General features: G+C 43.0%; 1 protein-coding gene across 1 annotated transcript; it reads left to right on the top strand.

Annotated features, from left to right (window-relative positions):
- The first annotated feature begins 5,067 nt into the window (after positions 1–5,067).
- LOC108595403 (serine proteinase stubble) lies at positions 5,068–11,543 on the top strand. Its single transcript, XM_017980629.1, has 8 exons — positions 5,068–5,212; positions 7,341–7,498; positions 7,555–8,992; positions 9,052–9,537; positions 10,310–10,487; positions 10,548–10,700; positions 10,759–11,030; positions 11,088–11,543. Exons 1-8 carry the CDS (start codon positions 5,122–5,124, stop codon positions 11,249–11,251), a joined length of 2,940 nt encoding a protein of 979 aa, XP_017836118.1. The 5' UTR covers positions 5,068–5,121; the 3' UTR covers positions 11,252–11,543.
- The last annotated feature ends 1,774 nt before the right edge of the window (positions 11,544–13,317 follow it).

Below are 13,317 nucleotides of genomic sequence, written 5' to 3' on the forward strand. Positions count from 1 at the left end.
GATGAGCCACAACAAGAAGAGGCAAACAAAACGATTTTCTTAATAAGCTGTCGCTGTGTGTGAGTCTAATTGATTAATTGTTAATGCTGTTTGTGTTTGGTAAAGTGACTGCTGGCTTAAAAACATTAATTAGCAACAATTGCTGGCGGGCAAGTGCAACAGTTGCAGCTAATTTGTATGCAATGCTTATCAGCAAGAGAGAGAGAGCGCGAGCGTGTAGAAAAAGAGCGCGGAAACAGCTCTTGGCGCAGTGTTAAAAGATTCGACTTTCTTAACCTGAAGACGTGCATAAATTATAACACAAACTCACACACACACTCACACGCTGGTCAGCACAAAGAATGGCGACAAGCTGCGCTACTCATTTGCACTCAGCAGCAGCAGCAGCAACAACAAGAACTCCCTAGTTGTTGTTGCTTTGCTATTTTAATGTGAAAGCGCTGCTAACCCCAAAGTAAAGGCAGCTAACCCGCCCCCGCGCCACAGTGAGCCGCATACAACTGCCGCCAATCAGCTGTGTGTGCCTTTGACAACAAAGCCAGAGAGTCAAAGCAAGAGAGCGCACACACACATACGTGTATCTGTGTGTTTGTGTGTCTGTGTGTTGTTCATTTGAATAAGCCAACAACAAGCCTAAGAGCCAACTAGCATTTGTTGTTCTCACCATTTTGTGAACTGGCCTTAATGAAAACCGTTATGCGCGCAGTCGCTAACTAGCAGCGCTGCTAACGTCAACTGCGCTGCTCACCGGCTACGCATGCGCCACACTCTCTCCCTCTCTCGCTCTCTCTCTGTCGCTCTTTCTCTCACAATTTAGCTTTTGTCGCAAGCAACATGTAAAAAAATCTCTGCAACGCTGCTGCCTGCGCTGGCAGCGCTGCTCACAAATGTTGTGTGTTGTGTCTTTGGGGCTTTGGCTGACTTCAACTGGCTTGTGGATCTTTTGTATGCGCGCTTCTCTTCAGACGAGCGCAACGTCAACGCGGCTGCCACACAACTTAAACTTCTTGGTCTCATCTTCGCCTGTTTACGTCGCGCGTGTCTGTGTCCGTGTGTGTGTGTGTGTGTGTTGCGTGTTGCGTGTGTGCGCTTAGAACCTTGTGTTATTGGCCTCAAATTGGCTTTGGTCACTGCGCGCTGCAGTCCAAAAAAGTAAAATAAAAATAAAACAATTTCTGTAGCTTTAACCGCAACGCAACCGCAAAGTTGCCAAATTACGTGTACGTGAGCGTTTACGTCTTAAGATTTTTTTAATAATTCTTTGCGCATAAAACAAAAGGCCAGCGAGAATAACAAATACAGCTACGAGTAGTGTCAAACAAAAGCCAAATGTGAAGAAACTCATAAAAGTAACAACAACAACAGCAACAGCAACGAGAAAAAGCCGCAAGAAGAAACAACAAAAATTTTTAATAACAGTGTGGCAACAAATTAAAAGAAATGACCCCAAAATAGTTGCCAGCAAACGCAACGCAGTCAACCACAAAACAAACGAAAAAAAATCTAAAAAAAACAAAAACAACCAAATCCAAGAGGAAAAGTTCAAGCAGCAGCAACTACAACGACACGCAAGTAAATGCAAAAGATACAAGTCTTAAGATAAGGCGCATCCGTAAGATGCGCGCCAAGTGTGCTTAAAGTAGCTTTGCTCTGCACTTTCTACCACGTACAAGTCAATTAGAGAGACAAACACACATACACGCGAGCATAACTGCAAACTAACTGCAACTGCAGCAGCAGCAGCAACTTGCCACAGCGGCAACAAAACAAGAGCAAGGCGCAACAAGTTCAAGCGCCTTGATTTTGATCAACGGCCAAAGTCAAACAAGTCCAAAGCAAAAGCTGCCAACAACAACAGCAACGATTCTTTTTATTGAAATTCCTGTAAAAGCAACAACAGGCAAGAGCAGCAGCAGCAGCAGCAGCCGCAGCAGCTCCACGCCACAAGAGGCAGTCTTTAGTACAAGTGTTTCAATTGCCAGCAACAGCAACAACAACAACAACAATGGCAACTTCTTTTCGGGCTGCAAGCAGAACAGGTCTGGCAGTAGTTGATGCTGCTGCTGCTGCTGCTTTGGTCTAAAATGCAGCTTTGGAAGTCGACTTGGCGCGCCTTTGGCATTATTTGCATTTCAGCTTATTCTGGTTTCGCGAGCATTAAAGATGCTGCTGGTGCTGCTGCTGCTGTTGCAGTTGCCGCCCCCTGTGGTAGTTGCCGCTTCTTATGTTAATTATTATAATTTGCACACAGCAATTGAGAAATTGTCGTCGTTCCACTGCAAACAGTTGGTTAAGCGCAATTAGCTCAAGTTTGTGCCCTAAGTCTTTTGTTGTTTTTTTTTTATCATGGCTTTCTAGCTGAACTAATGAACTCCCGCATCCCGCAGCTAGCCATAAACACACACACACACACACACACATAGAGACAGACGCAAGCAAACACGTTGAAAATTTCTCCATAGTCCGCTTTTGGTTAAGCAGAAATGAAAGCCAAGTTAACAGCAGCTAAGCAAAAGTTGACGCACTTCTGTTTATGTTGTCATGTTGGCTTGGCGCATGGCATAATTCTATTGTTTGTCAAATGGTTAGTTTACTTTTATATTTTCGGTTGTTTGTTAATTTGACAATTTCACTTTTCATACAAAATTAAATTTAAAAAAAAACACATATTAGACCAATAAAAATACAATTTGTGTGGCTTTCGCTTTTATTTAAGGCAAGTGCCTTGTGTGTATTTTATAATTTCACTTTTAACAACTTGTCAAAATTTACAACTTTAAGTACAATTTGTACAATAATTATAACTGTATGTGTGTGTATTGGTGTGTGTGTGTGTATTGACCCAGTTTATTTGGCGTTTAAGAATTTGAGCTGCTCACGTGCCAGGCGAGTTTTGTCGAACAGTTTGACGGGTTTTTATTGTCAGTAGCAGAGAGCTCATGTTAATTTGCGCAAACAGCAGCAGCAGCAGCTTGAACAGCAACAACAAAATGGCACACAATCGCTTATAGATATTCACGCCGTACTGTTATTTGAGCCAAGAACGTGACCCAAATACACAAATAGCCAAAATGACAGCGCACGCTAACAAAGCTGGGAGCCAAGATTGAAGTGAGCGATAGCCTCTTAGCTGGAAGCTGCAATTGCGCATAAATTTTTGATAGCTTCCGTTCCTATTTTTAGTTTCTCTACTATTGTTAACGCTTACAAATTACAATTACATTTAATTGCGTGCCTTAGTCTAATGAGCTAATAACATTTTTCAGAACTTAGCTAACTGCTTTGCTTTTTGCACGCAGCTGTTGCTGCTGCTGCTGTTGATGTTGCTGTTGCTGTGGTAAGCTGCGTAACGGTGCCTGCGGCTTCTTCAGCTTGGGTTCAATGAACGTATTACGCAACGCAGCTTCTGCTTGAGAACTGAACGCTGCAGATCGTGACAAGCAAAGATTACAGCTATGTTAACTTCTAGCAGCTCACGGATCAATGAATGCTGTCACCAATAGACAAACAAAGACTGCGCATTGTCAGCAGCAGCAGCCACAGCAGTTACATTTCCAGTTTTCAGTTAGGCTGCTTCTTGTTTTTCTTTCTTGCTTGCTTGCTATCTATCTATATTTTTTTAGCGCTTTCTTTGATTGTTACAGTTTATGTCATCGTTGCGGCGTTGAAACTTTCTTTAGCCATCAATTAGTCGTCTCTTGAACTTTTGCGTCGCCACGCTGAGAACCAGTTGCAAATGCAGCCTAAACGCAACACATTGAACAGTTATATAAACGCTTTGCTCTCTGCCCAACATAGATTATACAACAGACGCTGACGCTGAGGCGCTTGCAGAACTGAGAAAACTGTTGGCTAACTGTCGCTTGCCTGTGGCCGTTAGCACGTTGTAGCTGTCGCGCTTTCTACGCAGCACACACTTTTGCTTTCCATCGGCTGCTTTAGTCATGACTAAACACTTGATAACACAATGACATTAAGCATACGCCGTGGGTGTTAAGCATATTTCAAACAATTGCTTTTTTGCTTATGGCTGCTTTATCAATAAATGCAAATATTAATTGCTATAGCTATAACTTTATATTTTCAATTACAAGCTTTTATTTATTAAATAATTGTATTCTTTTTATGCTTGTTGCCTTTCTTTCTTTATACATTTTTCTTTTGTTGACATTACTACATCACATAAATAACAAAAGCTTTTAAGCAAATATTATTATAGCATCATTTATTGAAAACAAGACTAGCTCTATTGCCTTTCTATTTATTTATAACGACACACAATTTTTTTATAAAATGCTAAATTCTATTTTTAACTGTTGCTTTTCTTTTACTTAAACATTCTGTTATTGTTAATATTTCCCACATAAGAAAAGGAAAAGCTTATTTTAGAAATTATTATTTTAGCTTAATTTATTTAAGCCAAAACTCGCTCTATTGCCTTTCTTTTTCATTAGAAATGCCCAAAAATTGTCGCACAAAATTTCTCTAGACTACAAAACAGCTGCTTCCTCTATAAGGAAATGCGCACTTAAAACAAAATCAACGCAACGCTCATTTGCATGCCAGAGGCTGCTGACGAAGCAAAAATAAAGAAAAAAGTTGAAACAATAAAATTCCCACGCTACAAGAACCAACGCACATGTCTTCATGTTCATCTTGTGCATAAGTCAAGTGCTGGGATCTAAAGTTTTTCTATGATATGGCCATTGTTAAGTAACTTCTAAAGTGTTGGCGTGCGTTAGAAAGTCTTTTTTTTGTATGCTGGGCTACGGTTATTATGATGATAAAGTTTTTTTTTTTTGTGTTTTTGCATATGCAAGTCACTGAAAACGTACGACTTTCACCTACTTGAGCGCTTGAGTCACCCAAAGCAGCTACGCACTTGCTCTTTGAATATTTATTTCTTTTATGCTGTCAGGCCGTGCCCAATGCTGCGGGTAAAAACGCTGACGTTTAGTTTAATTTGTAAACCATTTCACATTTATGACTCACGCTAATTTATCTTTATTTCTGCTTCACTTGCAGATGGGTGCGCTGAGCAAGAGATACGCTAAAGCTAAAGCTACAGCTACAGCTACTGTGAGTAAAAGTAGAGCAAGCAGCACCAGCAGCCAGCCCGCCATGCGTAGCTTGTTCATCCTGGCGCTGAGCAGTCTGCTCTACACAGCGAGCGCCACGCCCGTCTTTGTGGATAATCCCAGCTTAGCGCAGTGTAAGTATCACAGCTTAACTGACCAGCATCGATAGACAGACAGACAGACAGACATTCAGTTTGATTGGCATAAAGACATCAAGCAGCAGCCGCTGCGGCTGCTGTGTTGACAGGTTTTTCTCAGAACTTCAACACTTTCTCTCACGTAGGCTATTAAAGCGTCTTCTTTTTTATTTTTTGGGGCGCGCACCACTGAAATTAAATAAAAGGGAACGCAATTTACGTAGCGTAGGCATTTTTATTACTCAATTTCAGGAAGCTGTAGAAAGCGTAGCAGCGCAGCTATTGCCAAATATATGCTTGAGATACAACCTCAATAGTTAAACCTGTAGTCAGTTGAACTATGTTTATTGCCATATAATTACTGCAGACTAGAATCGCAGCGCGGTACGAAATCCATTAGCTTTTGATTGCTAAGAACAAGCACCGAAACTTGTTTGGCAATTGAATAAAACAAAATGAGAGAGAGAGATGGAGAGAGAGAGAACAAACGCAGCAGCTGCGCAAATGAAAGTAATCAAAATTAATGATGAGCCGCGACAGGCGGTTTAGAGTGTGAAGGCTTTAATTGGGTCAACGCGGTCATTAAGAGGCAAATTTAAAGGCTATTAGCACTTCCTCTGGCCTTATGCCATAAGCTGCCAATTTGTCTGATCAGCCTCGCCTGCTGTTACAGCAGCTCAAAAGCTACAAAATAAATAAAACTCAAACGAACAAACACACACACACACACACAGACAACTTTCCTACCAAAGCAAACAGAGCCAGCAAAAGCAATTGAGGTCAACCATCAAAGAATGTTGCCATAAACTGAGCCACCAATGGAGCCACAAGAAAGCGTTTGCCAGACAACAACAGCCACTTTGAAGGTGGCAAGCATTTCATTTTTATGCGCCGACTGGACCAAAGGCACATCAAATAATAATAAAAGATATATATATATATATATAAATATATAGCAGCGTGGCTGAGCAGAAAGCGGAAAGTAAATTGACGACGGCAAGTGAAAGGGAAATAAATAAAACAAAAAAATTCTCAGCGCAGCGGTCAGCAAATGCGTTGAGCTGAGGTCAGTGAATGACCCAATTTCCATAGACGCCCACAAGCAACAGTTGCTGCTGTCACTGTTGTTGTTGCTGTTGGCTGACAAAAATATATTTCCTTGGCATTGCAATGCGGTTCAGTTCGACGTCGATTGGTTAGCGAAACATATGCTAAAGCTGTTGACCCAAAAAGCTACAAAACGTATGCAAACACACACATACACAGAGAGCCGTGCCCACCCGCTCTACTCACGCATACAAAGACAAAGTAAAAGCTGCTGGTTCTGGTTGGCGACTGGCGCGTCTACGAAACGTGACAACATTAAAGTCTTCGCATATGTAAAAGCAGCGTAGCGGGCATGCTGTTTATAAATTTCAATTTTTCATCAAGTTGCGAGCGCAAGTTCGTGTCTTAAGTCATTTGTTGCTTATTTTGAGCAGCAGCAGCAGCATTTCGTGCTAATTGCATAACCAATATTGCTACCGAAGCGCAGTTTACAGTTAAAGTTCAATAAACTGCGACTGCTGAGTTTGAAATACGAGCAAATCGCATGAAATTTATACGCAAAAGTCATTTACGCTTAACGAGACGTTACTTAGGGCGCTCGCATTGTTTATGGCTGTGGCTGCTGAGTCGCAAACAAAAGCCAAGTGCTGTGGCTGTGGCTGTGCAGCAAGTTTGTTGCTTAAGTCTTTCGTTTATTTTACGTTTTATTCTTTTTGGTTGGTCTTTCAACTGTCAGCAGCAATTACATAAGTCACAAGCGCTTCCTCTCGCTTGCTCACTCGCTCTGCCTCTCTCTGTCTCACTCACTCTTGCGCTTTGCGCCTGTGTCTGCTGATTCTTAAAGTGGCAAACACAAAAGCCAAATCATAAATAAATAAATATAAATAATAAAGCTGACTGTGGCAGCTACTGTGACTGTGACTGGGACGCCCTTTAGCTGTTTTTTATGGTTAGCAGAATTTCACATATGCTTAGCCTAACGGTAAAGCCAGCACCTTAAATTGTCACATTGAAACGGAAGTGCCTGCGGGCTTTGATTTAAACCAAACTCGTTACAATTCGATTCTTTTATTTGCAGTTCAATCTGGTCGCAATATTCGCCATTTGCCATGCATTGTGCGCAAGAGCGGACGCTCGGGCGTCTGCATGTTTGCCATTGACTGCATCAAACAGAACGGCACGCATCTGGGCACCTGCATAGATCGCTTCTACTTTGGCTCCTGCTGTGCAGTTAAGGTAAGCAATTGAATGAATTGTTTTAATTAAATTATTAAATTGTATTTATATTGCAGGAGGAAGCTTCGCTGTTTGCGCCTGAGCTAAGCGACAACAGCATAGATCAGAATACCATTTCACACTTTGCACATGAGTCAACCACATTGCCCACCAGCGCGCTCTTCAAACTCACCACAGAGAGCGGAGTGAGCAGCAGTCACGCTCAGCAGCAACCACAGCACAGCACCAGCGAGCTGCTTAAGAATGTAACACAAAGTTATTTAAGCAGCTCCAAGCCAGTGCGCACCACTGTTAGCAGCAGCAGCCACAGCACACGTCGTCCGCCTGTAGCGCATACAACACACAAGCACTCGCACTTTGTGGTGCGCACCACACAGAAGCCAAGTGCGCAGGAAACAACTGTCAAGCCGCTGCGTCGACGCACCACCAGCAGCAGCAAACCTGTGCTCACCACTGCGCCAGCTGTGGAGCAGCGCATTGAAACCACCACAGCGCCCAGCAAATTTGTTACCTTTCAAATTGTAGAGACAACGACGCCGGCAGCCACTGAAGCCACCAATCGCTGGCCTGAAACAACAACCACAACCACCAGGCGTCAGACTAGGCCAACGTCAACAACAACAGCGCCCAAGCTGAGCAATAGAACAACCACTAGCAGCAGCAGCAGCAGCACTACAACAACAACAACTACAACAACAGCTCGACCTACACCACCGCTGCGCACCACTACAAGCAAACCAACACACAAGACGCAGTCTAACAGACGCCCAGCGTCCACTAAGAAACCAACAACAGCCAGCAATGCCAGCACAACAACAACAGCTACCAGCAGCAGTGCAACCACCACATTGCCTGCGCGTCGACCCACCAATAGCACCACCAGCAGTACAACAACAACAACTACAAAGCAAACAGAGCGGCCCACACATGCGCCCAGGCCCAAGCCACAGCCAACAGGCGAAATTGTTAAAGTGCCTGCATTGCTGGCCGATGTGCCAACAGCAACAGCAGCAGCAACTAGCACTAAAGTAACGCGCAGACCCACAACAACCAGCAGCAGCAGCAGCTCAACAGCAACTAAAGTCACAACAACAGCAACTAAGAAACCCACAAGCAGCAGCAGCGCAGCAACAACAACAACAACGCACAAGCCAACACATCGCACTACAACAAAACCTACAACAGCTGCACCAACAAGAACAACAACTACAACTACAACAACAGCAACAAGCACAGCGGCCACGCTGCTTACCACCGATGCGCCTAAATTGCCAGCAAAGCCCACAGCAACACCCGCGTCAGCAACATCTGCAACAGCCGCAGACTTGAGCACCACGAAACCCGGTTTGATCACTTGGACCGATGTGGAGGCCGAGCCCATAACCAATGCAACAATTGCCAGCAATTGGCAGCCAGGTCAGCCAGCCGACTGGGTGCCATTGCCCACTTTGTTGCCCGAGTTGTACAACAAAACGGTTGCCGACAGCAACACAGGTAAATTAGCAAACCCAAACTTATGCGAAAATCTTGCTTAGTAAACAATCTAATTGCAGCAACGCCCAGCACGAGCACAAGCGTGAGCAGCAGCAGCAGCTCGAGCAGCAGCAGCAGCAGCAGTGGTTCGAGCACAGACAAAGTGATTATATCGGTGGCAACAAGCGTTAGTACCAGCAGCGAATCGAAGCCGGATCAAAGTCAAATGCAGACAACGACAAGCAAACCGCAGCGCACCACAAAGCCGCCAAAAGTTAGCAGCAAGCCAACAGCAACAACAACAACAACAACAGCAAGCAGTACAACGCCAGCAGCAGTAACAACAACAACAACAGTTGCTAACAAAACCACAGCAGCTGAAAGCAGCACAAGCAGCATGGAATTAGCATCCTCAACAACAGCAGCAACAACAGTATCAGCAACAGCAACCAGCGAGCCCAGCACTGATCTAGGCAACGCAACAGCAACAACGGATAACAACATTGAGGAACTAAATACCACAGTAACGCCAGCAAGTGGCTTGGAGGGCGTCGATTACAAGGAAGGTGAGTGAACAACGAAACGAAAAGCAAAAGAAAAACTTGTTTGCTGCAGAAGAAGAAGCATTCTATTAATATCAACAGAGAAACTGACTTTGACTTTGGCCATAAGACAAAGATGCGTATGGCCATTAAATTCAATTTGAAGGCTAAACATTGGCCTTGAGCAACAGCAACAGCATCTTTAGTATTTATTCTTTTAACGTATTCGGTTTGTCTGAGCGCAAGGAGTGTAGTTGGACTAGCTAGAGCTAGTCTAGAAAGCTAAGCGTGGAGAGAACTCATGTCCATGGCAATTTTTACAGCAATAATTTACAATAATGACGGCGGTCATTGTGCCGCCTGGGTCACGTCTGCTGCGGCTGCTGCTGCTGCGGCTGCATGCCAGTGAGTCAGGCTAGCGAGCTGCTGCAGTCGGTTAAGCCTGTTGACCGATTTGCCAAAAGAACTGCAATATCTTGATGCACGAAAAACGAGTTGCGAGTTGCCAGCTTGTGTCGACTTGCTTTAAGATCGTCATAAAGTAGGCCGTTGACTGTGCGCTGCTGGCCAAAGTCAAGGCCTGGCCAAGCAGACATGGCCAAAGCATATTATATTGCTTGGCTTGGCTTGGAGTTGACTTGCAGCTGAGTTGAGCCTGCTTGACTGAGTGCCTGGGCTGCAGTGATTAAAATGCTTAAAAGCCTTATGTGGCCATTATTTTAATTGTGACCTGCTCGCCTATTAAACTGTCTCCTTCTCTCTCTCTTACGCGCTTATTTTTTGCTTTTGCTTGCAGTCTGCGGTCGTCGCATGTTCCCCGAGCCGCGCATTGTTGGCGGCGCAAACTCTGCCTTCGGTCGCTGGCCCTGGCAGATATCGCTGCGTCAATGGCGCACCTCCACCTATCTGCACAAATGCGGCGCAGCGCTGCTGAACGAGAACTGGGCAATCACCGCCGCACATTGTGTTGACAAGTAAGTGAAGCAATCAGCGCCCAACTGGCCCAACTGACAACAACAATTTGTGCCTTTCAGCGTGCCGCCCTCCGATCTGTTGCTGCGTTTGGGTGAATACGATTTGGCTGAGGAAGAGGAGCCCTATGGCTTCCAAGAGCGACGCGTGCAGATTGTTGCCTCGCATCCGCAGTTCGATCCACGCACCTTTGAGTACGATCTGGCGCTGCTTAGGTAAGTCACAAGCCGCGCCAATTGCATTCAAATTGTTGCTATAAAATATCCATTGCAGATTCTATGAGCCGGTGGTCTTCCAACCCAATATTATACCCGTTTGTGTGCCAGACAACGATGAGAACTTCATAGGCCAAACTGCCTTTGTCACAGGCTGGGGTCGTCTCTACGAGGACGGACCGCTGCCCAGCGTGCTGCAGGAAGTGGCTGTGCCCGTCATCAACAACACCATCTGCGAGTCCATGTACCGCTCGGCGGGCTATATTGAGCATATACCGCACATCTTTATCTGCGCTGGCTGGAAGAAGGGCGGCTACGACTCCTGCGAAGGTAAGTCTGCATATTTAATTGGCGCACTAAATTTAACAACACTCTTTGCTTTTGTAGGCGACTCTGGTGGCCCCATGGTGTTGCAACGTGAGTCGGACAAGCGTTTCCAGCTGGGCGGCGTCATTTCGTGGGGCATTGGCTGCGCGGAGGCCAATCAGCCTGGCGTTTATACGCGCATCTCTGAGTTCCGAGACTGGATCAATCAGATCTTGCAGTTTTAGTCGCCGTATAGTCTATGCCTGTGTATTATGCCTAATCCTTAGTGAATGCCTAGCAACCATAACGCATCAAGACGCGAACTCGTGCTTCGGTTATGGCCCACGCTTTATAGCAAAGTAGCGCTCGCTCATAATCTGAGCAACGATTTCGCTGAATCTTCCAGTCCACCTGCTCGCCCCCCGCCAGCTACACAGCCCCCTATGACAAGCAATTCCATTATCATAATTTATAAATCTTATAGCATGCACACACTACTCCTCACTCACCCGCTCTCAAAACTAGTTAGTGAATGTGATTAGCACACTAAACGGGAATCGCAGTCTCAATAGCTGTTGAACGATTTGATTTGACTTTAATTTATTTTCTTTCAATTTGCTCTGTAAATAATTTTCTAAATTATTGCATATCATTTATTTTAGATTTAAGTTTTATTTTATAGTTATGCATATTTATGGTATATATATATATATCTTGAGAATTAGCTGCTACTTCTAACTGTAGAGCAATTCAATAGGCGCTTCTTGATCACGAAGTTATTGCGATAATACGAAGAAGCTATTGTAATTTAATTTAATAAACGTATTGTAATTATTTATTTAAAAACGCACAACAAATTAATACAATTAAAATGTTCAAAACGAATGCAAAATGTGGCTTTTATCTAACGACCCAAAATTCTATCAACAAATGGTTAGAAATTTACGTTGTGTTGAATTTTAAACTTTCTGTGCATAATCAGTCTTCGATAAGCTCAAACTCAGCGAAATGACGTCAGATTTCAGAGTTTCATGCCTTGTTATACTCGTGCAATGCATCTGAACTAAACTGCATTCAAATTTGTATCCAAAATGCAACTTTGTTTTCAATACGAGCAAAACGTAGTAGCGCATTCAATAATCGGATGATTTTCAAGGAAGTTGTGTAAATAAAACCAAAGCATACTTGCTTTTGTTACAAATATAGTTACATCAATAACAAAAGGTTACATCAGCAACCAAACATCAGCCTTGGCAACCACAGGTTGTTTATCAGCAACCAAAGGTTGTTTGTTTTGTACATCAGCAATCTTTGGTTCCTTGTTTGTACATCAGCAAACAAAAGTTGTTTGTTTTGTACATAAGCAAACAAAGTTTGTTGTTTGTACATCAACAATCAAAGGTTGTTGTGTGTACATCAACAACCAAAGGTTGTGATGCACGTTAACAACAAAGCGTTGGTTTAAATGTTGATGTACAATATAAGCTTTGTTTGTTTTATGTACAACACATAAATAATCTTAAGACAACGAATTAAGAAAAGAACTAAGATCAAGTTGAATGTAAATGTTCAATTTGAATTGGGTAAAATTGAAGACTGGATGATAGGTAAGTATAGAGAATAGACAGGGTAAGTAAGGTAAGTAATACTCGCATATTTATTCTCAGGCAGACAGCGGTGAACGCCGCTCTCCACTGGAGGAACAAATAGTTACATTAATAACAAAAGATTGTTACATCATTACCAAACGGTCGCGTTATTTAAGCTTTAAAAGGCTGAAACTCAACGAAATCGCGTTCGATTTCAAAGTTTAATGGCTTGTTAGACTCGTAAGATGCATAAGAAGATAACTGCATTCAAACTTGGAAAGTCTACGATTTTCAATATTTTGGCAAAAAACCTGATGTAACCCCTGTAAATTTTGGCCAAAAATGATGCCGTCTTCTTTTCTTATCACTTTCTAACTTTGAGGTATTATCCAGCCAAAAAAAAATCGGCACAGAAGTGTTTTCAGGCTAAATTTACTCATGAAGATACTATAATAACAATGTGTTGTGTCGATTAAATAAAAAAATGTTTTTGACATAGTTATGCCAACAAAACCAATGCTGAAGAGTACTTTTTGTTTAATTTCAAATTTTCAGAAGCTATAACCCCGCTAAAAAAAAAATCGATCCAATGCTTTTGTACGTCAATATGTTGCGTGGAAAGCAACAAGAAAAATGAGTATAAGATTGAATGATATAAAAATTATTTGGCGAATTATGAACAAAATAGAAAACTAACAAGACAAATTTTTGAGAAATTTCGC

Source organism: Drosophila busckii, chromosome 2R (assembly GCF_011750605.1).
Source record: "Drosophila busckii strain San Diego stock center, stock number 13000-0081.31 chromosome 2R, ASM1175060v1, whole genome shotgun sequence".
Classification (NCBI taxonomy): Eukaryota; Metazoa; Arthropoda; class Insecta; order Diptera; family Drosophilidae; genus Drosophila; species Drosophila busckii.